The sequence below is a fragment of the Rattus norvegicus genome, chromosome 2, assembly GCF_021556685.1.
Source record: "Rattus norvegicus strain SHRSP/BbbUtx chromosome 2, alternate assembly SHRSP_T2T, whole genome shotgun sequence".
Taxonomy (NCBI): Eukaryota; Metazoa; Chordata; class Mammalia; order Rodentia; family Muridae; genus Rattus; species Rattus norvegicus.
This window is the reverse complement of record NC_141535.1, coordinates 13,538,195-13,563,190: the sequence shown is the minus strand read 5'-3', so window position 1 is coordinate 13,563,190 and position 24,996 is coordinate 13,538,195. Positions and strand designations below refer to the sequence as shown.

Below are 24,996 nucleotides of genomic sequence, written 5' to 3'. Positions count from 1 at the left end.
CTAGAGATGGAAGCTGGATTTTCTTGGATGTTTTGGACTGACAAGAAAAGCTAATTGTCAGGATGGAGCAGCAGGCTAAGGTGCTAGAAAGAAAGGTTTTGTGATGGGAGAAAGGGCAGAAAAGACCCAGGAGCAAAACCACAAATAGATATCCAAAGGATCAAAACCAGCAGTGATGGCAGAATGGAGGGGTAGGTGGGGGCAGAAGCAAGCAAGTATTTAAAATGACTAAGTGACTTAGCCTCCCAGAGTACTGGGTTTAGTCCAAGTTCCGCCAAAAGTTTCTGCTGTTGGCCTGTGACAAGATGAGAAAGTTCATGATGGTTTCTACTCTGCTGTGATAATGGTACCGTATCTGACCCCATCAGGACAAAGAACTTGTGGCTTCATAGGTCATTGCTCCTTAGGTGGAACTTACTAATATTATTCCACTCAATACACTTAGTACTAAGTGAACTCTCATCGCTGCTATACCCATAGATTAGAGCATATCTCAGCCCTCATCAGAGAAGCTTCTGTGTGCAGTAGACTGTGTTTACTACAGAGAACTACAACTGGCCAAGGCACAGAGAGATTTCTGAATGCTCAGCCCTACATGGGACATCTGTATAATACTCCTTTCCCCAAGGCTCGGGATCACCATGGCAGAGTGGACAGAAAGAGTCTAAGAGCATGAGGCTGTGGATAACTGAAACAGAAGTGTGTTCTGGACACAGCAGGGCAGTTACACGTGTGAATCCACACTGATTGTGACAGCTGCAAGTCCTCCGTAAACTCACGTCAGCTGAAATGCCATCAGGAGGAGGGGAGGTGGGCGTGGAGTCCTACCCCTGCTTCAAGAAGATGAATCAGTTTTCTTTTTGGCTGTGTCCCCTGGCAGGTGAACCACACTCTACTGGATGGCCACATACCCAAGCATGTTTAACCATTACTGACTGGACTGCGTGGCTTTCTTTTCATTCATTCATTTTTTTCCTATTTATTTATTTATTTATTTATTTATTTATTTTTAAGATAAAGTTTGCTATATGGCATTGGCCATCTTAGAACTCACTCTAAGAGCAGGCTGGCTACATACTCACAGAGATTCACCTGCTTCTGCCTCTTGAGCTCGGGATTACAGTCATGTGCTTCCGTGCCCTGCTAGATTAGTTTTTATAAGAAGATACAAAGCTGAGTGGGCTAAGATGGGGAGGAAATGGTGGAGGGGGGAAAATACAACCAGAATGCAATGTATGAAATTCTCAAAGATTTAATTAAAATGTGTATTAAAGAGGGTATAGACAGCCAACCTCCTCTTACTGTTTTTCGTTTGTAGGACAATTATGTCCTATCAGTAACTCCACAGTGCTTAAGTAGTGTTATGAATAGCGGGTGGGGGAGCCATAAAGGAGTCGAAGGCTGCACTAGCATCTTAGAGAAACCGCAACCCTGGCTTCTCAGACCTTTGGGGGCTGAATGAATTTCACCTGAAAAGAAACAGTGACTGTTTTACTTTCTGACTGTCACTTGTATCTAGCAGATACAAAAACGAGTGTTAATCGTTAAATTAAATTAATTAGCAATTAAGTCCAGTGAGAAAGTCCAGTCTGAGTGTGGTCTTACAGACTTAGGGAAGGCTCTTAGGCAGTGAGCATTGGTGTAGACTGATGTCCAGGGTTATGTTGCATGGCCAGCCACCAAGTCAGACAGTTGCTGGAGGAGCAAACACACTCTGCAGAGCACACTGTGAGTGTGCTTTCTCAGACAACTCTGCACAGAAGAGGAATTGGACCTAGGAAAGTCATCAGAGCATACAGAGGGTTTCCAACCTCTGCCTTTCCGGATCACAGTTGAGCCTGTGTGAGTACCGAGAACTGCTGTGCTTGAAAAGAAAAGGCCACCCAACCCCATTGAATTTCAGGGATCTTGTCTTTAAAAAAATAAAAAAACAATCAACAAGAACAACAACCATAAAAAAAAGCAGTTTGGAGACCAAAATGAATTTCTTGGGAAAAAAAAAGCAAACTTGGGTGGTAAGTGTAGATTTACGAGAACTACTTATGAAAGATCCCCGAAGAGAGACTCTTACTCAAGTCTTGGGAAATCGCGGACCCCAGACACAGAGAGACCATTTTGGATGTATTAAGCAAAGGCGAGGTTTATTACAGAGATCTATTACGGAGATCTCCGGGCTGACACGTATCTCGCGCAGGAGACAGAGGTGTCGACCCCGAAACTCAAAAGTCAGGGGTTTATATAGGGAAGGCTAGGGGGTTTGGCGCGGTTACACACAATTGGCTGTTTCAAACAGCGGCGACTAATTTCTGGCGCGGCTATAAGTGATTGGCTCATTTAAACATAGCAGTGAGATCACAACACAGCAGAAGAGTACATGCTGACTGGAGTGTACAGGATTTTAGAAGCTAGGGGCTTATCAGGGCTTGAAGGACATCTGGTTAAGGTGTGGCTCTGAGTAAGCTGGGGGAGGTGCCCTCCTGCCAGATGGTTTATGAGTCAGTCCTGATAATTCGGGCTGGTTTCTGCATTCCTTTTCTTTATCTTTATGGTCTGTTAGTCTTTGTGGCTGGGCGGCTCCCATCATGCCTGGATTTGCCTGGGCTTGCCTTTCACAGTTTTCAGCCCTGAGTCTGTGAATTTTGAAACTTACTCTTTTAATTTTATATTTTTAAACCTTAAATCTGTATAATTTTCCTTTCATTTATAGTTCTTACAATTGTCAGATTTTTTTTTTTGAATGCTAAGGACCTTCAGGAGCTAGAATTCATTTCTGGAATTATAATAGAAAAAGCAGAATTCCAATATTTCATGTAATCACCATATTTATTTATTGAGAATAATCTGCATTGTCCCATAGATAGTCTTCAAACTTATTCTTTAAATGACCTTCAAAATAAATGCTCAAACACCTGCCTCCATGTGTCCCCCCACTTTGGGTCGCCCTCATGTGTCCTCCCATTTTAGGTTGCTGGGTGGACTTCATATCAGATGATTTCACCACTGATGCACAGACCCTGGTGGGTTGAGGAGCAGGTGGAATCACGTCTCACCAAGATACGGAAGGTGGTTCAGGACCCAGGAAGTGTTAATATTTGAAAATCACAATATGTTTTCTCTCAGGCTTCCTTTCAGGTCTTTGCCAAACCAGGAAGACAAAACCCTAGATCTGCTTTTCCTTCTCCCATGTCTGTTCTTCGAGTCCCTCCTTGTGAAGGTTGCCTCTGCGATATGATGTTTCATTTCCCAGGGGACAATTTCAGTGGCTCTTGGTCTTCTTCCTGAAAGAGGCAGAACCAGGTGCTTCAGTTGCATTACAGTTTAGAAAAGTGTTCATGCTATTCTTGCTCCTGACACGATAAATGTTCCAAAGACTTGTGAGACTGTATGGAGAAGAGGTTCCCCTTCCTTCTGTAGGAGTATCAAATGTCAGTTTTTAAGCCATGTTTCTGCAGACAGGTAATTTCCACAGTAGACAGTACTTCATATGAGGCGGGTTGAAAGATTGTTTTCTTTTACTGTCTTCCTCTTCTGTGAATTTTATTTTATCTTTATCACAGAATGGTGCCTTTCCCCCAAGTCTTTGTATACAGATTTAGAATCTCAGTCTTTTATTATGAGTACAGGATCCCCTTCAACGCGGACAGTCACGGCCCTGCCCTTTGTTTTCTTGCCATTCGTGTTCTTTTTTCATTGTTTGTACTTTATTCAATGACCAGTGTTTTTGAATTCCTGTCAGGTTTTGTGGTTTTGAAACCTTGTCAGTCCCTGACGCTGCCTGTGAAGTGTGTTGCTAACTGCAGAGCTGTCCCCTTGCCTGCAGCACAGAGGCGCTCTGTAAGAAGCCCTGCATGCTGCATCCAAGAGGAGCCCTAGGAGTTCCTGTTGGTTTTTGTTCCTGTGGATTATGCAAATGTAAAACATAAAATGACGTTTAGGCTATTATGGCTGATTGTGGGCTTGCCATTATACTTAATTCTTTGAAGTACTCTCTTCACGATCAGCAATCCTCATGTGTTAAACAAGAAGACATTGAAAGGCATAGTCTACTAAAGTAACTGGGACCGAATGCATTTGTATTAGAATAATGCATATTTAAAAAATATTTCTGGTGTTTTTACCTTCTGATATTTCCTGACTGTCTCCAAATAATTCATTTTACTCAAATTTTGTGTTGAGACTTAGCAATAAAATTTTATTTTGTTTGTCGCATAATTTTAAGTTGCCTTAAAAGTCATGGTATTTTAATTTTAAAAAAATTCTCTAAAAAAATCCCCTAATTTGAGGCCTGAAGCTGTAGCTCACTGTCCAAGTGTTCTCTTAGCATGTATAAGACCTGCATGGTAGGATGGGAGGGGTCGGGTAGGGCAATACCAAAAGTATAAAACAGATTTAGGTCATTTATGTTTATAAGTTTAGAAATTCACTAATTTGAAAAGATTATTAGAACATGGTGTTTATATTTCATTTCTACTCTTGTTTGAAAGGTTAAGAGATAGCTAGTATACACAAAGCTATTTTTAAAATGGCATTTTTCATGAATAGGTACTTGGGGGGTTTGACGTTATTTTTGTGTTACAAACTGCAAATAATGATGGGTTCCTAAAGCTTTTCAAAAGAATGCTTCTTGCCATTTCATCCTAACTTTAATGAGGTTGTCCGTGGTGTATTATCACTTGTGTTTATCACTATGCAGAGTTAGCAATCGGAGCACAGTGTTAAGAGGCCATGTAGCCATCAGCATAGCTCCAAGTAGCTTCCTTCTTCTCCCTTTTAACAGTGTGAAAGAGATGACTCTGATAATCTTCATTTTTATAAAATGTTACATGTTGGTAAAAGCCAAGGAAGGAAAATAGCTATTCAGTTATTAGGGAATGCTAATGTAACCATGGGAAATGCTGACGGACAGGTTTGGCCCCTTTCCTTGTATCTCCTTTTATAAATCCATGCTGCTATATGTAAGTTGCAACCTACAGAAATGTGATTTTCGGGTATTTGCAAGCATTTTTATGCATACGTCGTGTAAAATCACATTGCTTCCTAGTGTAAAGAGTTTGTGTCCTTGGGGGAAACGAAGGAAAGAGTTAACTGGTCCTGACTAGTTTTGACTGTGACTGTAATGTTACAGAACCCCTATGTGTGTTCTGGTGCATGCTTTGGAGTGTTCCAACTTCTGCTGCTTCTTCCTGACGAGAGTCTTTTGTACTGTATCTTGTAATTCCTGAAGTTCTACCCACAGCAAGTATTTGGAAGTAGGGCCTCTGTGCTAATGAATGGCAAGCATGTGTATTCACATGCTAGAAAATTCACAGCACAGCACAGAGCTCTGTCATGTGCTGGGAACAGGACCTAGAACGGAGGCATGCTTGGGTTTGGATTGTGCTGACTTTGAACACGCAGTTCATCCCCATTAAGTGCTTGTTCCTTGTATTCTCTCTCTTGCAGGAGAAATGTTGCAGCTCCATGCGGTAAGGACAGCCCCAGGTCGAGGAAATGTCACTGTCAACTGGAAAGTTACTGGACAAAATCTAGAAGTCAATTTTGCTAACTCTACGGGACAACTCTTCTTCTCTGAGGTAGCACTCTGAGGAAAAGCTTCGCCATACATTTTCCAAAGACAGTGCAGCACAGTGAGGAAGACAGGGTAGAAAGTGAACGCCACCACATCGTATTGGTCATTGTTCTTTTCACTTCACACCTACCTAACTTGTGCTCTTCATCGGTGTATTTAACTTTTGTGGTCTTTTCACTTGCTTTGATGTTGGGCCACAGCCCAGCTGCTGTCACCTCCTGTACTGGGTTGAACATCCAATAACTGGAACCCCTCACCATTAGTGTCTTCTCTTCACATTTTTCTCTATCACTTGAACAGAGAAGTCTTTGTGTGATTGCTTTCTCATATACACCAGTCACTGTTTAAGATTTAAATTGATTGGCCCAGCAGTCAAAATGTCGAGTTAGTACTTTAAACCTGGTTTGTTTTTTATTGTATATCTTTTAATTTGCATTTCAAATGTTATGCTCTTTCCCCCACCCAACCACCCACCCCTTCCCACCTCCCAACTCTGACATTCCCCTACACTGGGGTGGGGGGGTGGTCCAGCTTTGGCAGGACCAAGGACTTCTCCTCCCTTTGGTGCCCAACAAGGCCATCCTCTCCTGCAGCTGGAGTCATGGGTACTATGTGGATGGTGGTTTGGTCCCTAGGAAATTTGGTTGGTTGGTATTATTTTTATGAGGTTGTAAACCACTTCAGATCCTTTAATCCTTTCTCTAACTCCTCCAATGGAGACCCCATTCTCATTTCAATGGTTGGCTGCTAGCATTCGCCTCTGTATTTGTCATTCTCTGGCAGAGCCTCTTAGGAGACAGCTATATCAGGCTTCTGTCAGCATGCACTTCTTTGCTTCATCAATATTGTCTAGGTTTGGTGGCTGTATGTATATGGGCTGCATCCCTATATACTTTGAATGGCTATTCTTTCATTCTGTGCTCCAAACTTTGTCTCCATATTCCCTCCTATGAATATTTTTGTTCCCCCTTTTAAGAAGGACTGAAGCATCTGGACTTTGGTCATCCTTCTTCTTGAGCTTAATGTGGTCTATGAATTGTACCTTGGGTAATTTGAGCTTTTGGGCTAATATCCACTTATCAATGAGTGCATACCATGTGTGGGTTTGTGTGTGTGTGTATGTGTGTGTGTGTGTGTGTGTGTGTGTGTGTGTGTGTGTGTGATTGGGTTACCTCACTCAGGATGATATTTTCTAGTTCCATTCATTTGTCTATGAATTTCATGAAGTCATTGCTTTTGATAGCTGAGTAGTACTCCATTGTGTAGATGTACCACATTTTCTGTGTCCATTCCTCTATTGAAGGGCATCTGGGTTCTTTCCAGCTTTTGACTATTATAAATAAGGTTGCTATGAATGTAGTGGAGCATGTATCTTTGTTATATGTTGGGGCATCTTTTGGGTATATGCCCAAGAGAGGTACAGCTGGGTCCTCAGGTAGTTCAATGTCCAATTTTCTGAGGAACCTCCAGACTGATTTCCAGAGTGGTTGTACGAGTTTGCAATCCCACCAACAATGGAGGAGTGTTCCTCTTTCTCCACAGCCTTGCCAGCATCTGTTGTCACCTGAGTTTTTGATCTTAGCCATTCTGACTGGTGTGAGGTGGAATCTCAGAGTTGTTTTGATTTGCACTTCTCTGATGACTAAGGATAGTGAATATTTCTTTAGGTGTTTCTCAGCCATTTGATATTCCTCAGCTGTGAATTCTTTGTTTAACTCTGTACCCCATTTTTAATAGGGTTATTTGAGTCTCTGGAGTCTAACTTCTTGATTTCTTTGTATATTGGATATTAGCCCTTTATCAGATGTAGGATTGGTAAAGATCTTTTCCCAATCTATTGGTTGCCGTTTTGTCCTAATGATGGTATCCTTTGCCTTACAGAATCTTTACAGTTTTATGAGATCCCATTTGTCAATTCTTGATCTTAGAGCATAAGTCATTGGTGTTTTGTTCAGGAAATTTTCTCCAGTGCCCATGTGTTAGAGGCTCTTCCCTACTTTTTCTTCTATTAGTTTGAGTGTATCTGGTTTGATGTGGAGGTCCTTGATCCACTTGGACTTGAACTTTGTATAGGGCCATAAGAATGGATCGATCTGCATTCTTCTACATGCTGACCTCCAGTTGAACCAGCACCATTTGTTCAAAATGCTATCTTTTCTCCATCGGATGGCTTCATCTCTTTTGTCAAAGATCAAGTGACCATAGGTGTGTTGGTTTATTTCTGCATCTTCAATTCTATTCCATTGATCTACCTGCCTGTCTCTGTCCCAATACCATACAGTTTTTTATCACTATTACTTTGTAATGCAGCTTGAGGTCAGGCATTAAACATGTTATCTTGAGTCAATGGTTTCTGTTAATCTCTAAGACAATCTTGGTTCAAATGAAGTTATGTTAAACTGCACACTGTAAGTGTATGGCCAGTGAAAGCAGGGTATGGGTTATGCGCAATAACAATACAGGCATCATGTTTCTCTCCGTCATAGGGGGCATTGAATAAAACAATATTTGTACATTTGTTGGATGATAATATTCCTGAGGAGAAAGAAGTATACCAGGTTGTTCTGTACGATGTCAAGACACAAGGTAATTTTAGACTTTCCTTTTGAATTTTTCTTTGGTATTTTCGTTTCAGAGAAGAAAGAATGAAATGAGCCAGTTTCTATTACTGTGTCTAAGAAGTAGGTATATGTTAATTAAAAGAAAGTTACTTTGTAGCCATCATAGCACTGTACATCTCTTATCTCTGTGTTCAGAAGGCTGAGGCAGGAGGATTGTGATGTTGGGCTCCCATTTTAAATGCCAGACCATCCAGAACTCCAAAGTAAGATCCTTTCTTTGAGAATATTTTACTTTATTAAATATTCCACAGACATATTAGATTGAAAAAGCTCCTAGGCTGGCACATGAACACTGCTTCCTGAGGTGTAGCAAGCAGTGTGGAAGCTTTGCTCTATAGGGTTGGGAAGACGGCTCAGTAGGTGAAGTGCTACTGTGAAACTGGGAAGACCATAGCTCCCGTACCCAGTGTCCAAAGCTGCACATGGTTTTACATAACTGATTCCAAGCAGGCCTGCTGTGCTGTGGGAGGTAGAATCAAGCAAATGCCCAGGTGTTCACATGCCAGCTAGTCTGGCATCTAGAGTACAAACAACAGAAGACCGTGTTACAAATAAGGAAGAAGGCAGGGCTCTACACTCATGGCTTCCTACAGATGTTTACCCGTGCATGTCACAGCACACACACACACACACACACACACACACACACACACACACACACACACAAACACTCATGTACACATACCACACACATAACACACTACATACATAACACATAACACACACACACACTCTCTCTCTCATACACACACCACATACATAACACACTATATACATAACACATACCACACACACACACACACACTCACATATACACACTACACACATAACACACACACCATACACATACATTCACATACATACACCATACAAATAACACACCACACACACACTTACACACACACACACACACTCATGTACACATACCACACACATAACACACTACATACATAACACATACCACACACACACACACTCTCTCTCATACACACACCACACACAAACACACTACATACATAACACATACCACACACACACACACACATGCGCACACACACACATATACACACCACACACATAACACACACACCATACACATACATTCACATACATACACCATACAAATAACACACCACACACACACACACTTACACACACACACACTCATGTACACATACCATACACATAACACACTACATACATAACACATACCACACACACACATACTCTCTCTCTCATACACAGACCACACACAAACACACTACATACATAACACATACCACCCCCACACACACACGCGCACACACACACATATACACACCACACACATAACACACACACCATACACATACACTCACATACATACACAATACACATAACACACCACACACACACTCACACACACACACTCATGTACACATACCACACACATAACACACTACATACATAACACATACCACACACACACTCTCTCTCTCTCATACACAGACCACACACAAACACACTACATACATAACACATACCACACACACATACACGCACACACACACTCACATATACACACCACACACATAACACACACACCATACACATACATTCACATACATACACCATACACATAACACACTCACACACACACACTCACACACACACACTCATGTACACATACCACACACATAACACACTACATACATAACACATACCACACACACACTCTCTCTCTCTCATACACAGACCACACACAAACACACTACATACATAACACATACCACACACACATACACGCACACACACACTCACATATACACACCACACACATAACACACACACCATACACATACATTCACATACATACACCATACACATAACACACTCACACACACACACTCACACACTCACACACTCATGTACACATACCACACACATAACACACTACATACATAACACATACCACACACACACATACTCTCTCTCTCATACACAGACCACACACAAACACACTACATACATAACACATACCACCCCCACACACACACGCGCACACACACACATATACACACCACACACATAACACACACACCATACACATACACTCACATACATACACAATACACATAACACACCACACACACACTCACACACACACACTCATGTACACATACCACACACATAACACACTACATACATAACACATACCACACACACACTCTCTCTCTCATACACAGACCACACACAAACACACTACATACATAACACATACCACACACACATACACGCACACACACACTCACATATACACACCACACACATAACACACACACCATACACATACATTCACATACATACACCATACACATAACACACTCACACACACACACTCACACACTCACACACTCATGTACACATACCACACACATAACACACTACATACATAACACATACCACACACACACATACTCTCTCTCTCATACACAGACCACACACAAACACACTACATACATAACACATACCACCCCCACACACACACGCGCACACACACACATATACACACCACACACATAACACACACACCATACACATACACTCACATACATACACCATACACATAACACACCACACACACACACACACTCATGTACACATACCACACACATAACACACTACATACATAACACATACCACACACACACACACTCATGTACACATACCACACACATAACACACTACATACATAACACATACCACACACACACACACACTCTCTCTCTCATACACACACCACACACATAACACACTACATACATAACACACACCACACACATAACACACACACCATACACATATTCTCACATACATACACCATACACATAACACACACACCATACACATACTCTCACATACGTATACCATACACATAACACACACACACACACACACACACACACACACACACACACACACGAAACAGCCGCACTCATGCACAAACAAATACGAAAGAAAGACCTCAAATGTTTGCTGCTGCTATCCAGAGGTTAGTTTTCTGAGGCAAGGTCCTGCTATGTAGCCCAGGCTGCTCTCAACTTAACTGTGTAGCCTGAGTTATCTCCAAACTCATGGTTTTCCTACCTCAGCCTAACAGGCTGGGTGACAGGTACTTGACATATTACATAGTCATTTGTCGAATAGAACACTTTTCCAAAGATAATTTTTGACTTTAAGTTACAAAATCAATTTAGGTTTTGAACCGATTACTGTTTACAAATAAATTTCATCATTTTTGAACAAATTGCTTGGTTCTTTCCTGTCTGTTGAATTCCTATAATCCACACAGTCAATATAGTCAGTAGTGACAATAACGTCCACATAGAAGAATCCACACGTTGTGTGGAGGGAGAATGGGATGTAGATTGCGTGTCAGTCTGCATTTCTGGGAGGCACAGGACAGCTGACGGGTTTTCACTTGCTCCACTCACATGTAAGTGCTTTCAGAATCTTGAAGTTGCTGAAGAGGTACCCTCTGGGTTCCTGATGTGCTCCCTTATTTTTTAGGGGTCTCGCCAGCGGGAGTCGCTCTGCTCGATGCCCAGGGATATGCAGCTGTGTTGACAGTCGAAGCCAGCGATGAACCACATGGTGTTTTAAACTTTGCTCTCTCCTCAAGATTTGTGGTGCTCCCGGAGGCTAATCTCACTGTTCAGCTCTTCGTCAACAGAGAGTTCGGATCCCTAGGTTTGTGTTCCTCTGGAGTGAGTACTGAACGGAGCTTCTAGACCAGGACCTTTACAATTCCGTTTTCAATTTTAAAAATCTATTTCTGTGAATGAAGCCATTGGTAACATAAATATTAATAGGAAAAACTTTGTAACACAGTACTTTGTAACTTCTTTGTTTCTTAAAGAAGTTAAAGGAATTCTCTGTTTTCACAGGAAGGTTGTGTACTGAACAGCCCCTCAGTTCTCAGCACAGAGGGTAGAAGGCTGCTCTGGGGTGTCTAGGCTGGCCATGGTGACTGTGGGCTTCTTCATGTTTTTCCTTATCCTTTTGGGACAAGTAAAGACACAGTAAAGAAAAGGAAAGTATAGCAGGCTCTCTGGGTATAGGCTAAAAAGGACTATACCACTGCTTTCTCCATATACTAAAACAAGTCCCAGAGCCAAGCTGTAAGTCCAGAGGCAGGGATCTATGTCTTCATAACAGTGGGCATCACCGTGCTGGCCCATGTGAAAGACTGCAGCATCAGGACCAGTAGCAGGGCTGAACAGAATAGGAGAGACTTCACAGTTTTAAAGGTGTAGGTAATCATCTTCTTATTAAACAACGAATTCGCCCAGGAGCTATCAATGTCTCGTACGCCACTGTTCCCGGAATAGCAAGTCTGAAAAATGAAACAGAAGGAAACCTCGCCGAGCCAGAGGCTGACTTCATCCCTGTGGTGGGCTTTCTGGTTTTAGAGGAAGGGGAAACAACAGCAGCCATCAATATCACGGTCCTCGAGGTAAGCGCTTACGATATTTCCACGATCTTATATTCAACCCAAACGATCACACAGAGCATAAATTGATAGAATAATTTATGTAAACATAAACTGTAAAATGTGCTTAGAGAATTCTAACAACTTTGCATCTAAAGGTAGCACCTTTCATGGTGACTAAGATTATATAATACTTTTGCTTGTCTCTATATTAAATATTATTAATATTTGTAAATTTTCTTCAAAACTTGAGAACTCTGCCGTGTTTAGATATCTTAAGAGTCTGTTTGGTTGGTGTCCCCTGCTGGTGGCATTAGATCAGGTTATGGCTTTCCTTGATTTTTTTTTCTTTAATTTTGAATCACCCAGGAGTTTCCATTTGTGTTTAGATCGGCCAGCCTGCTGTTGTGTATTTTATTATAGAAACATTGTGTGAGAGATAACCTCCTTAGGACACTTTCTTATAACGTGGCTCTGGCCTAAGAGGTCCCAAGGGAGCACTTGATAATGCCCGAGGATTCACCAGAGACACGGGCTCGTGTACATCATAATCCTTGTGGGTGAGATCAGTTAATTTTGGACTGGAGACTCTCCTGGGGCTGGCGATAGAAAACGAGATTATGGCCATGCGTAAAGTAATCAGCAGTGACTGAAACTGCACCTTAAATGAGTTTCCGCACCATGAAATCCTGTGTTTGGGGAGATTGTGGTTCTACTATGTAAATGCGCTTCTAAGAGGTTATGTAAACGCTGTGTGACCAGAAAGTGTAGACAGTGGGGAGTCTAGACGTGGGAATGACTATATATTTGAAAATACATTTCTCTTATTTTGTATTTGCTAGTTCAATTTTATAGTTTTTATTCTGTCAGAGGCTTTGTGTAGTTTTACAAAATTATTAGTAATATAAGCCACATGCCCTGCGAGTGTGTTTATTTCCACTTCACTGTGGCTCATGGCCACGTGAGAACTAGTTTCAAGAAGGAAGGGTGTTTCCATGTCAGTGTGTAACACGATCTGATCTACACAGCCATTGTAAATGCCTGATCTGTTAATGATGTCAAATTAGACACTGTAAGTACACTACACAAAACACACACACACACACACACACACACACACACACACATTTCCTAGTTAAGTGAGCTTTTAAAGTACAATGTATGCCCCCACCTCCTCCTCCAAGTCTGTTTTTGTAAGCGTGGGTTTTCCACGCACTGCCTTTTTCGTTTTGTCATTTTCAAGGTTTGTTCTCTGAGCAGTGCTAGATTAGAACACAGCAGGCCTGACGTGCAGAAGCAAGCCTCTATGGGCTGTGGGAGGTGGGAGCTGGGACTCATCTTCGCCCAGACACTCTTGCCTGTCTAGAGACCAATTTTAAACTTCTTTTTTCTCACGTAGAGACATGTCTCAGATAAGATAAAAAACATGTTTGTATGTGTGTACTGATGTTTTAGGTATATATGTGTATACACACACACACACACACACACATACACATGCACATGCTACACTCACGGACACACAGACACAGATGCAGTCTCTCTCTCTCTCTCCCTCTCTCTCTCTCTCTCTCTCTCTCTCTCTCTCTCTGTGTGTGTGTGTGTGTGTGTGTGTGTGTAAACTTGGCAAGTATTCGTAGCCTGCTAGTCACTCCTGACACGGGCTTACTACTCCTGTGTTAGGGTACCTTCCTTGTTTTCATTGTTAACTGTGGGACTATTGATTAATAAAAATCACTATCACGTTCAAAGGGTTTCTCGCAGGTGGATACTCCTCATACACTCTTGTTAATTATTACCAGCAAGCCACGCCCCTACAGTCATGATTTTCCATAGCAAACATGGTAGAGTTGAGGCTTTGGAATATAAACGGCTCACCTCAAACTCCCAGAGCTTGTCCTCAGCCTTCCCGTTCCCGTCTCTGACAGGCGTCAGGGAAATTGAGCATTTTCGCATAGGATCTATTTGAAATAATTAGACTCAAATAGTTGGTTTACTTATAAACTGTGCTTAAAATGTAATAATTTTGAGGTGCCTTCATAGGGTTCTACCTAGTAAATTCCACATATATCTTTGACACTCTTATATTTATATTTCCCAATTTAAATAATTGTACTTTTTGTTTGTCTTCCACCCAAAGAAGAGCTTATGAGGAAGAATTCCTTTCCGGCGTAATTAAAGCCTTTTTAATGATTTTAATTTTTTGCAGGACGATATACCAGAGCTCAGAGAATACTTCTTAGTGAATTTAACTCATGTTGATCTCGTTATGGCTCCTCTGACTTCATTTCCTCCCAGACTAGGTAGGTACGGGGCTCTCGTTTGCGACCCTTTTTACTAACTTGAAAGGACTTCATTGTTTTTTTTGTTTTTTGTTTTTTTTTATTTCGATATTTTTTTTATTAACTTGAGTATTTCTTATATACATTTCAAGTGTTATTCCCTTTCCTGGTATCCGGGCAAACATCCCCCTCCCCCCTCCCCTTCCTTATGGGTGTTCCCCTCCCAACCCTCCCCCCATTGCCGCCCTCCCCCCACCAGTCTAGTTTTAATCAGAGCGGATTGTTAGGTGAACTAGCACTGTTCCTTGTTTTGGTTGTTAGTTTCAGCCACGTGTGAGGATGTGCTGAGCGTTTAGAGCTATTAGAGTTAGAGACTATCTTGCAATTCTGCAAGCAGTGTAACGGCAGTAATTACTGTGCTGCCTTTTGAATTTTGCAACTGTGTTATAGCCAGATATGCAACCTGCAAGGTGGTGTTAGTTCTTTCAAATGCATTTTCCTTCATTTCCTTTTAAAACTGTAATTAGCTGTCTTCATAAGCTGACCATTTTCTTAATACTTGCTTTTGTATACTCTGCTGCTTGTTTCTATTCTGACTTTTGATCTTTTTCTTTCCATGCTTTTAGAAAACTTAATTCATTACAGACTGAAAGGTAAAACTTGGACCTTGGTAGAAACTTCTTTAGACCCTTTAATAAGATATATTCTCAGTTTTGCCTGAAAGTATGTGTGGTGTGCTGGGCCGTAGTGCGTAGCATCGAGATCAGCCTGTCCAGCTGCTCGTCCGTGGGCTTGCAGGTCTGCAGGGCGGAGGGGAGTTAGGCCATTCGGTGCCAGTTCCAGTGGAGCTCTTTCTGCTCTGACCCTCTACTGTGAATTGTTGTATGTATTAGTTCTGCCATTTCTTACATCCCCACATTGGGCATACGAGACCAAGGAAGCTGTGAGAAGCTTAGGACTGTGCCCCGAATCACAGCCGGAGCATGAAAGAGCTGGGTCCGTTTTTTTTTTTTTTTAAAGAAAACTAGAAATTTAATTTTAATAATTTATGATTTAATTTTCATTTCAAAAATAAATTTTTGTTTATTTTTGAGATTGTAATTTAGTTAAAACATTTCTTCCTTTCCTTTTCTTTCTCCAAACCCTGCCATATCTGCCCCCTGCTCTTCTTCAAATTAAAGGTTATTTTGTCATTGTTATTACATGTGTATGTATGTGTATACACACACACACACACACACACACATATACACATACATACACACATATTCACAAATAAGACTTGTGGGGTCTGTCCAATGTTACTGATATTTATATTTTAGTAGTATGCTATGACTTTTAGACTGTCTGGCTCTAAGCCTGTAGTCCACTGGGTACAAATTCTGATTTTATACCATCTCCTGAACGGTGTTGTTTACTTCAACCTAAAGAGAATTGGTCTTCTTATCCCTTTCCTCACTAAATAGCTATGATAATTGTACTTAACTAAAGAATAAAGTATCGAAGCACAGACACACACACACACACACACACACACACACACACACACACACACACACACACACCAGGAAGAGGAAGAGAAATAATGTTTCAATATAAAAGAGCATTAGAAGAAAATATTTTTGGGACTGGAGAAATGGCTCAGCGATTAAGAGCACCGACTGCTCTTCCAGAGGTCCCGAGTTCAATTCCCAGCAACCACATGGTGGCTCAGAACCATCTGTAATGAGATCTGATGCCCTCTTCTGGTGGGTCTGAAAACAGAAACAGTGTACTCACATATATTACATAAATAATTAAATAAATAAACATTAAAAGTATTTTCATTATCAAGTTTCAATATTTGTAGCATACTGACAAAAACGCATCCAGACAAGAGCACTATTTTTATTTCTGCTTTCTCAAACCCTCTCTCTAGTTTGTATTAACACTTTCCTCTGTGTCACTTGTTAAACATGGATTTTTTTCCTGTGACCGTCTACCTTTCTCTTTCCACCTTGTTTTCCTTTCTCTTGTCCTTTCTACTTTTTCCAACACTATCATTTTTCCCATCCTGAAACTGAGTGGAGATGCAAACATTGTTTAATTATTCAAGATGAAGCTATAACACCTGTAGCCTGTGTGTCACACTGTTCTTAGTTGGGTAGTTATACACCAAGACTCTTGGTAATAAACATATTTCTCCTCTAATGTTACCAATATTGTTTTTACTTCCTTAAACATGTTTTCACTATGTGTAGTACCTACACGTAAAAATTTATATAGTCTTCAAATTTCATAGCAGATAGTGGCTTTAGGTATAGTTTTGATGAATTTTATATTAAATTGTGTTCATTCACTCTATCTCTGATTTACAGATTCCGAAGGCTTGAGTGCGCAGATTGTCATAGATGCCAACGATGGTGGTCAGGGTGTGATTGAGTGGCAGCGTAGCAGGTAAACCAACGATGCGTAAGCTCCTTCCCTAAGTTCACGTTCTTCATGATTACCACACAGAGGTCATGAGACAAAACCACATCTGTTCTGTTGATTCCAGACTTGAAGTGAATGAAACCCACGGCACTGTGACACTGGTCGTCCAGAGGGGCAGAGCAGCCCTGGGCCACGTGTCCTTGTTTATGTACGCCCAGAATCTAGAGGCTCAGATGGGGCTGGATTACATGTGCACCCCACAGGTAGGGAAATAACCTATGATAGCCATTTGTAACTGCTGTGTAAGAGACTGCATAGGGTGAGCAGGCAGAGCGTTTCTATATTATATGTCTTTCTGCTGTAATAGGTTGTTGAATTGTTTTAATTCTCTTCTATATCTTACTTCAAACTTAATAATCTTTTTGCAGTATTTAATTCCAAAGAACGCTAAGTAATGTGTAAAGTATATTAATCACTAGACTCTCCCAGAACGTTCCCTATGCTTCTGGAAATCAAAAATCACTCTGCTTTGTTTGTTGTTGGCTTAGTTTACTGAAATACTTTAAGCCATTGCAATACTTTTTAAAAAAATCTTCCTGTCTTCATCCCACTTATTACGGAACCAAACGGAAGCGCTTTCAATTTAAGTTTAAACAAAAAGAGAGCATGTAGAAGTTAAGATTCCCTGAGCTGGTAGCTTCGGGAGGTTAGAAGATGAAAGGCAAAGGTTGTTGGAACCTGGCTAGGGGTCCTCTGAAAGGTCAGCAAATGTGAGTAGCTGCTGAGCCCCCTCCCAGCCCTAAAAGCGTGTCTTCTCTGCGTTATCACATATGCAGGACCGCTTTCTGAACATGTGATGAACACCCACTGTGAACTTACGTGTTTTCTCTTTCCATTTATCTTTTTGACCAGATTCTTCACTTTGCTGATGGAGAAAGGTTTAAACCTGTGGACGTTGTGATTCTGGACGACGATGTTCCAGAAGGAGATGAAAGATTTCAGTTGATCTTAACAAATCCTTCTCCTGGACTGGAGCTGGGGACAAACACGATAGGTAGATGCTTTTCCTTTCACAGTCTCTAGTGTGGCTCGAGACAGATGAACCTCTTCTTAGCCTCATACGAGAGCCCCGTAAAGCTCAGCTTTTCTAAGTTCTCACAGTGGGACGGCGTCCAGCCAGTGTGTGTTTGTGTATGACATCAGCAAGGTCAGAGGAAGTGGATAATGAAAGTAATCTTAAACAAGGTTCTCACTTCTGAGGTTTTAATCAACATGGAGACATCTCTCTGTGAGAATTTGAGTTCCGCTGTGGTTTTGTTCTTACAATGACACAAATGACAGAGATAGTCAGCATTAGGAAGTCTGTGCCCAGTGCCGGGGTACTCTGTCTCAGATACACTGTGAGAGCTTCAGTTCTCTGGTTGGAGTGGTTTGACATTGTTTGTAGAAATGCGATCTCACCGTGGTCTAGGTAATATAGTGACTGTTCAGCAGTGGTAACAGTAATGGCAGAGAGGACCTCACGGGTGTGCCCAATTCTGAATAACACGTTTATATGTAGGACTTGTTATACATTTTTCATTATTTGAAAACGTCATACACATTTATAATGTCACCCACAATTCACCATTTCAACTCTCCTCGGATCCCACCTCCTTTAACACGTCTCCTCCCAGCTTCATGCCACTTCCTTTTCTTCCTCCTCCTTCTCGGAGTCATTATCATCCCCTTCTCTTCTTCTCCCTCCTCCCCCTGCTCCTCCTCTTCTTTTTGATAATCTACCGAGTCCAGCTGGTGCTATCAGGACATGCCTGGGCCTGGAGCTATTAGGCACAGGAACATGGGCAATCCTGCTAGAGGTTGCACCCACAGAGAAGACTAATTCTCTCCCCTAACTTTTAGTTATGACCAATAGCTCCCCCTTAAGAAACGGACACAGTCACCTCTAGGACAGGGTTTTGTCTGGCTGGCTGCTGAGCGGATCTCTGTATCACTAGCTGCTGTGAGGTAACAGGTGTGGCATGAGCCTCACAGCACTCTGTCTGTGGGCCTCGTCCGTCATGCTCCTGGCAGCTGAGGAGATGCCTTGATAGAGCGGTCACACTTAGGGCTGAGCACTCAGAGCCCTGTAAGTTACTTCTAGATGAGAAGTAGCTCACGTGTACTGTATTTGCCCAGTGTTCACAAGCCCTGGGTTTGGTCCCCAGCACCACGTGTACTGGGGATGACGGTACAGGCCTGTAATCTCACTACTCATTGGATAGAGGCAGAAAGATTATGAGTTCAAGGCCATCCTCTGATTACATAAAATGCGCAAGACCAGCCTAAGTTTTATAAGACTCAGTTTTTCAAAAGACAGTTAGCTTAAATGGCTGGGGCAGAGGCTCTGAGCAGGCAGAGGGTCTGGATGCAATGGTTCCGGGGTCCTAGCCTCTTATAAAAGTCACACTATGGAAGGAAGCTTTACTCAAAAGCAAAGTGATAGAACAGATTAAACATACAGTGTCAGGGGTGCATCAGCCAGTGAGTGACGGTGTTCTGGTCCTGGTTGTTGTGTGGCAGTTATGACATGTATGAGCCTCTGTTCATGAGGTTTACTTTGCTTGCTATGGAGCATAGAGAGTAGCTTTTCTCTAACAGATTAAGTCACTCAGTTTCAACTGTGCATATCTCTGTCCATAGCACATCTGATTTCTTTTGTATTCTTACACCCAATTATACAGGTATAAGATAATAAGGACGGGATTCTCTCTAAAAGTTCACACAAGGACATAATTTTGCCTTATTGTTCATGCACCCAAGATCAGTTTAAGCTAGATTGACACTTTGCCCTCAGCTTACAGACTGTATTTCAGAATATGTTTGAACAGAAATAGATACCCCGGGTCAATTTATAATGGGAATAACTTATTTTCATTGTTCAAAGTAGTTATATCAGCAGATGGTGTGGGTGTGGTTCGAAGGTAGCTAATAACTTGCTATGCATATTGTTCAAAGTTGGGTGGATGCAAAGCCCCAGCCAGGGAGAGTCCGAGGTTGCTGGGCTATTCCTTAAGCTTGCTGCAGGCCTAAAGTTTAATTCTCAGTGCCCTCCCCACAAAGGTCACTTCAGCTCCCTCCGATCGCAGCTTGGTGTGTTTGAAGAACCAAGTGAGACTGAATCTCTTAACTTGTTTCTGTCAGTGGTAACTTTCTGTTTATAAGTTCCTAGAGTTGATTTCAAAAAATTTATAGGAAAAAAACATGAAAGAATTTGTGTATCAAAAACATTTTAATGTTTTAAATTCATTGCTATATTTATACATTATTATTTCCAGGTCCCTAGAAACATTTTTTAAAGAATGTGGCTATTTTTCCATATTCAGGAAGTGTATGTCTAGATAATGAGTGGTCTGAATTGAGCATAGTGTGTACAGGGATGTTCACTCAAATGTATATTTAAAGCTGTTGTTTCTTTAAACCCTTGTTGGTGATTTCTTAACCCGTTAAAGCTTTTACCCAAGTTTTCTTGAGCAGCCCATGGTTTGCAGCATTCTTTACTGCCACATATCTCTTTATCAGTGGCTTTGACGCTGCCAGGTCTTCCTTTGTGCCTCTTTGCTTCTTATGTCCCCATTTGCATTTCCACATAGATTTGTTTTTGTAGATTATTAGTTTTGTAGATTAGTATCATTGTATGTTATCCGGTTGGAATTGAGTGTTTCAGTTCCTTTGGGGAAGTACAGTGAATTTTATTGATGGTGTTTGAGAGGGTAAAGGTCTTAAAATCCTATAATCCTGGGGAATCTGGGATAGACACTCTGAGGGAGATCCTCAGTGTGCTGGGGCTAAGTTGCGGCAGAAACTGTCCAGTAGCTGAAGGTCTCTGTCTTCCTTCCTTGCTCTGGCTGGTGTGAATGGTCCAGGGCTCCATAGTCCTTGAGGCTTGTCATAGTTACAGTTTTACTGCTGTGAACAGACACAATGACCAAGGCAACTCTTATAAAGGACAAGGTTTAATTGGGGCTGGCTTACAGTTTCAGAGGTTCAGTCCATTATCATCATGGCAGGAAACAGCAGTATCCAGGCAGGATTGGCATGGGAAGAAGTGAGAGTTCTACATCTTCATCCAAAGGAAGCCAGGATCAAACTGTCCCCAGGTAGCTAGGAGGATGGTCTCAAAGGCCACTTGCACAGTGACACACTTCTCCTAACCAGGCCACACTTCCTAATAGTGCTGCTCCAAGCATATTGAAACCACCACAAGGCTATACTGACCATGAGGTCTACCATCATATAGTGCATCAAAATTCACTGTCTTAGCAGTAAGTGAGCTTGGGGGAGTGTTCATTGAGAGCAAAGCTACCATTGTCAAGGGTAGAGGAACAAGTGTCTCTGTTAGGAGACAACCTGATTCTCAGTATAGTCCAGGATGACCATCAGGGACCCTGTGGCATCTTGTATGTCACTTCCTTGATATCATTGTATGTTGTGTGTCATTTTTAAATGCTACCACCCTTGCCCGGGATTGGATGAAGCTAGTAGCCCCTCCAGGCTTTCTTTCTGTTTGTTGTACCTGCCTTTGCTCCGGGAGGTGACTGCACTACCAGCTTCCGCCTACGGCCCCTGTGTTCTTCTTCCTCTAAGGCATGGCAGAAAAGACTCCCTTTCCTTCCCTACATTCCTCCTAGGACCTGGAAATCCCGCCTGTACCTTCTGCCCAGCAATTGGCCCCCCAGCCTTCTTTACTGACAGATCACGAACCAGTTGGGGGACCAGGACTTTAGCATCAGAACCAGCCCTTCAGTTGTATCTCTAGGCAGCTTTCTCTAGGCAGCTGATCTCTAGGCAGCCTGCACACTGAGGACGGGAACAGGGACGGTCATTCCAGTGAATGTCGACTTCAGCTCACTCCAATCTCTACCCTTGTGTCTCAGCAGTGAGGCTGCTCCGGACGAGCAGATGGGCTCAATTATTAGACATTTTATTTTAGAGCTTGTTATTATGTTTGAAATTTATTGTGTTATCTTTTATTATATACAGTTTAAAAATATCAGTATTATTGCTACTTTTAAAATTCTATTTACTTTCCCCCAAAACAACATATCTTACTCTATTTTTCTGAAATCTGTATAATTCTGATGTATATGTGGTTATTTCTAACATAGGAGGAAATCATTTATTGATGATGATAATATGTGAGACAAGACTGTAAATTTATTTTTATACTAAAATGTAAAGCTACAGATGAACATTTTTTGGCTGTTGGTTTTCAATATACAATTTATTTTTATCTATCGTCTTAGTTTGGGTTTTGCTTTTGTGGTAAGCACCATGACTGAAGCACACTGGTGAGCGTAGGGTTCACTTTAGTTTATAGCTTACACTTGTGAGCTTGTTTCCTGAAGAAGTCAGAAGAGTGCTGTTTACTCTCTAGCCCTTGTGGCTCTCTTGGCTTGCTTTTTTACATAAGCCATGGCCACTGTACACTCCCACATTAGTCATTGTCCGAGAAAGCTCCTCACAGGCTTGCCTACTGGCTCTAGCATGGGTTGACGTAGTTCAGAGGGGTTAGGGGAGAAAAAGAGGGAAGGAGGAAGGGAGGGGAGGAAGACTGTGCTGTTCAAATGTGAACTAATTAACGGGACGTGAGTGGGTCAAAAGGGACAGGAGGTGGCCACAATCAACATTTTTGGTCCATCTTTCTCACATTTTCACATCAATTTCTGTGTTAATTGTCTATTTTGAATGAGACCATTTTTATGTTTTTCGATCAATGGCAGCTGATATATAAGGATACCCTGCTGCTGAAGTCCACATGTCCTGGCTGGCAGATGGCTCAGCAGGTAAAGGTGTTTGCCACCGAGCCTGGTGATCCGAGTTTGATCCCTGGGATTTACATGGTGGATTTCCACAAGTTGTCCTCTGACTTCCACCTATACACAAGCTGTGACGTGTGCTCTCCCACAAACAAATGATTACGTAGATGATTGTAAGAATGATGCGCATCTTGAAGGTGACTTCCTGGTTTGCACCGCCATTCTGTTCCCTTCCAGCTGCGTGACTTCTATAGAGTACCTGTGTTTAGTCTGACACAAGGTGGGGCTGCGGGGAGAACTGAGTTGATACAGATGTCACTCTCAGATGTGAGCGTGCTCATTGGGACTGACGACGTCCATTCTTCAGTTACTGCTTGGATGTGTTTGCTTTCACAGCTTTGATTACTGTCCTTGCCAACGACGATGGCCCTGGAGTCCTGTCCTTTAACAACAGTGGGCACGTCTTCCTCAGGGAACCGACGTCTCTCTACGTGCAGGAGAGTGTAGCAGCGTTAGTCATTGTTCGGGAGCCAGCCCAAGGCCTGTTTGGAACGGTGGCGGTTCAGTTTGTTGTGACAGAAGTCAACTCTTCAACTGAATCTAAGGACCTGGTTCCTTCCAAAGGCTTTATTGTTCTAGAGGAAGGCATTCGATCCAAGGTATAGTTGAATCTTTAATATCTTCTTTAGTAAGAACACAAGATTATTTTCAGTGATTGCAATTTTTTCCCTAAGAAGCGGTGTCCCCTCGGTTCTCAAAAATCAAAGCAAAAAACCTTCTTAGAGGAGAGAGACAAAGGCACTACAATGTGTGGCAAGCATTTCAGAATTACAAAGTGTACAGAGATGGCAGCTGGAAAAATTGCCTGTTAATGTATAGAGGAATATGCAAGGATTGAACTGTGCAAATAGCATTGTCAATTTACAGTCAGGGGCTGGAGAGATGGTTCAGTGGTTAAGAGCACTGGCTGCTCTTCCTGAGGTCCTGAGTTCAATTCCCTGCAACCACATGGTGGCTCACAACCAGCTGTATTGAGATCTGATGCCCTCTTCTGGCCTACATGTGTACATGCAGATAGATAACTCCTACATTATATAATCTAATTTTTTAAAAAGTCATTTAAATGTATTTTTTCCTGTATATTGTCTGTAAGAACAGAAGCCAAGAGAAACTTTCATACTTGGCTTTTCATCCTTGTCTGCTATACTTCAGATGAACAAATGAGCAGGAGTAGTTTAGAAGAGAAAATGCTGGATTTGAGATTAGTTATGAATGCAGTCTACTATAAAATTAAATTAAATTAAAAATGCTTTCCAACCTTCCTTTTCTTTTGAAGTTGGTACTCAATTTTATTAAAAATTTATGTTTTAGATTTATTTTATTTATACGTATATGAATGTTTGACCATATATGTGTGGTACCTATGGAGGTCAGAAGGTGGGGGCGTTGGGTCCTTTGGAAATGGAGTTACAGATAGTTGTGAGCTGCCATGTGGGTGCTGAACTGAACCCAGGGTAGGAATTGAACCCAGGTCCTCTGGAAAACAAGCCAGTGTTCTTTTTTTAAAAAAATGATTTATTTTATTCATATGAATACACTGTAGCTGTCTTCAGATATGCCAGAGAAGGGCATCGGATTCCATTACAGATGGTTGTGAGCCACCATGTGGTTGCTGGAAATTGAACTCAGGACCTCTGGAAGAGCAGTCAGTGCTCCTAACCACTGAGCCATCTCTCCACGCCCTCAGCTTTATTTTGGAGATACAGTTAAAACTATTTGGTTACATTACCTTACTCGTTTTACAGCTAAATACAGTAGTAAAGTAGTATATTTACAATGATTT

General features: G+C 41.7%; 1 protein-coding gene across 1 annotated transcript in view; it reads left to right on the top strand.

Annotated features, from left to right (window-relative positions):
* Nucleotides 1–24,996, top strand: part of Adgrv1 (adhesion G protein-coupled receptor V1) — a 579,866-nt gene that overhangs the window by 109,606 nt on the left and 445,264 nt on the right. The window contains exons 35-43 of the mRNA XM_087635923.1: nucleotides 5,443–5,573; nucleotides 8,056–8,155; nucleotides 11,740–11,919; nucleotides 12,522–12,685; nucleotides 14,871–14,964; nucleotides 17,301–17,379; nucleotides 17,480–17,618; nucleotides 18,268–18,409; nucleotides 23,550–23,812. Coding sequence (XP_087492049.1) covers nucleotides 5,443–5,573; nucleotides 8,056–8,155; nucleotides 11,740–11,919; nucleotides 12,522–12,685; nucleotides 14,871–14,964; nucleotides 17,301–17,379; nucleotides 17,480–17,618; nucleotides 18,268–18,409; nucleotides 23,550–23,812 — 1,292 coding nt within the window. The remainder of the gene's footprint in view (nucleotides 1–5,442; nucleotides 5,574–8,055; nucleotides 8,156–11,739; nucleotides 11,920–12,521; nucleotides 12,686–14,870; nucleotides 14,965–17,300; nucleotides 17,380–17,479; nucleotides 17,619–18,267; nucleotides 18,410–23,549; nucleotides 23,813–24,996) is intronic.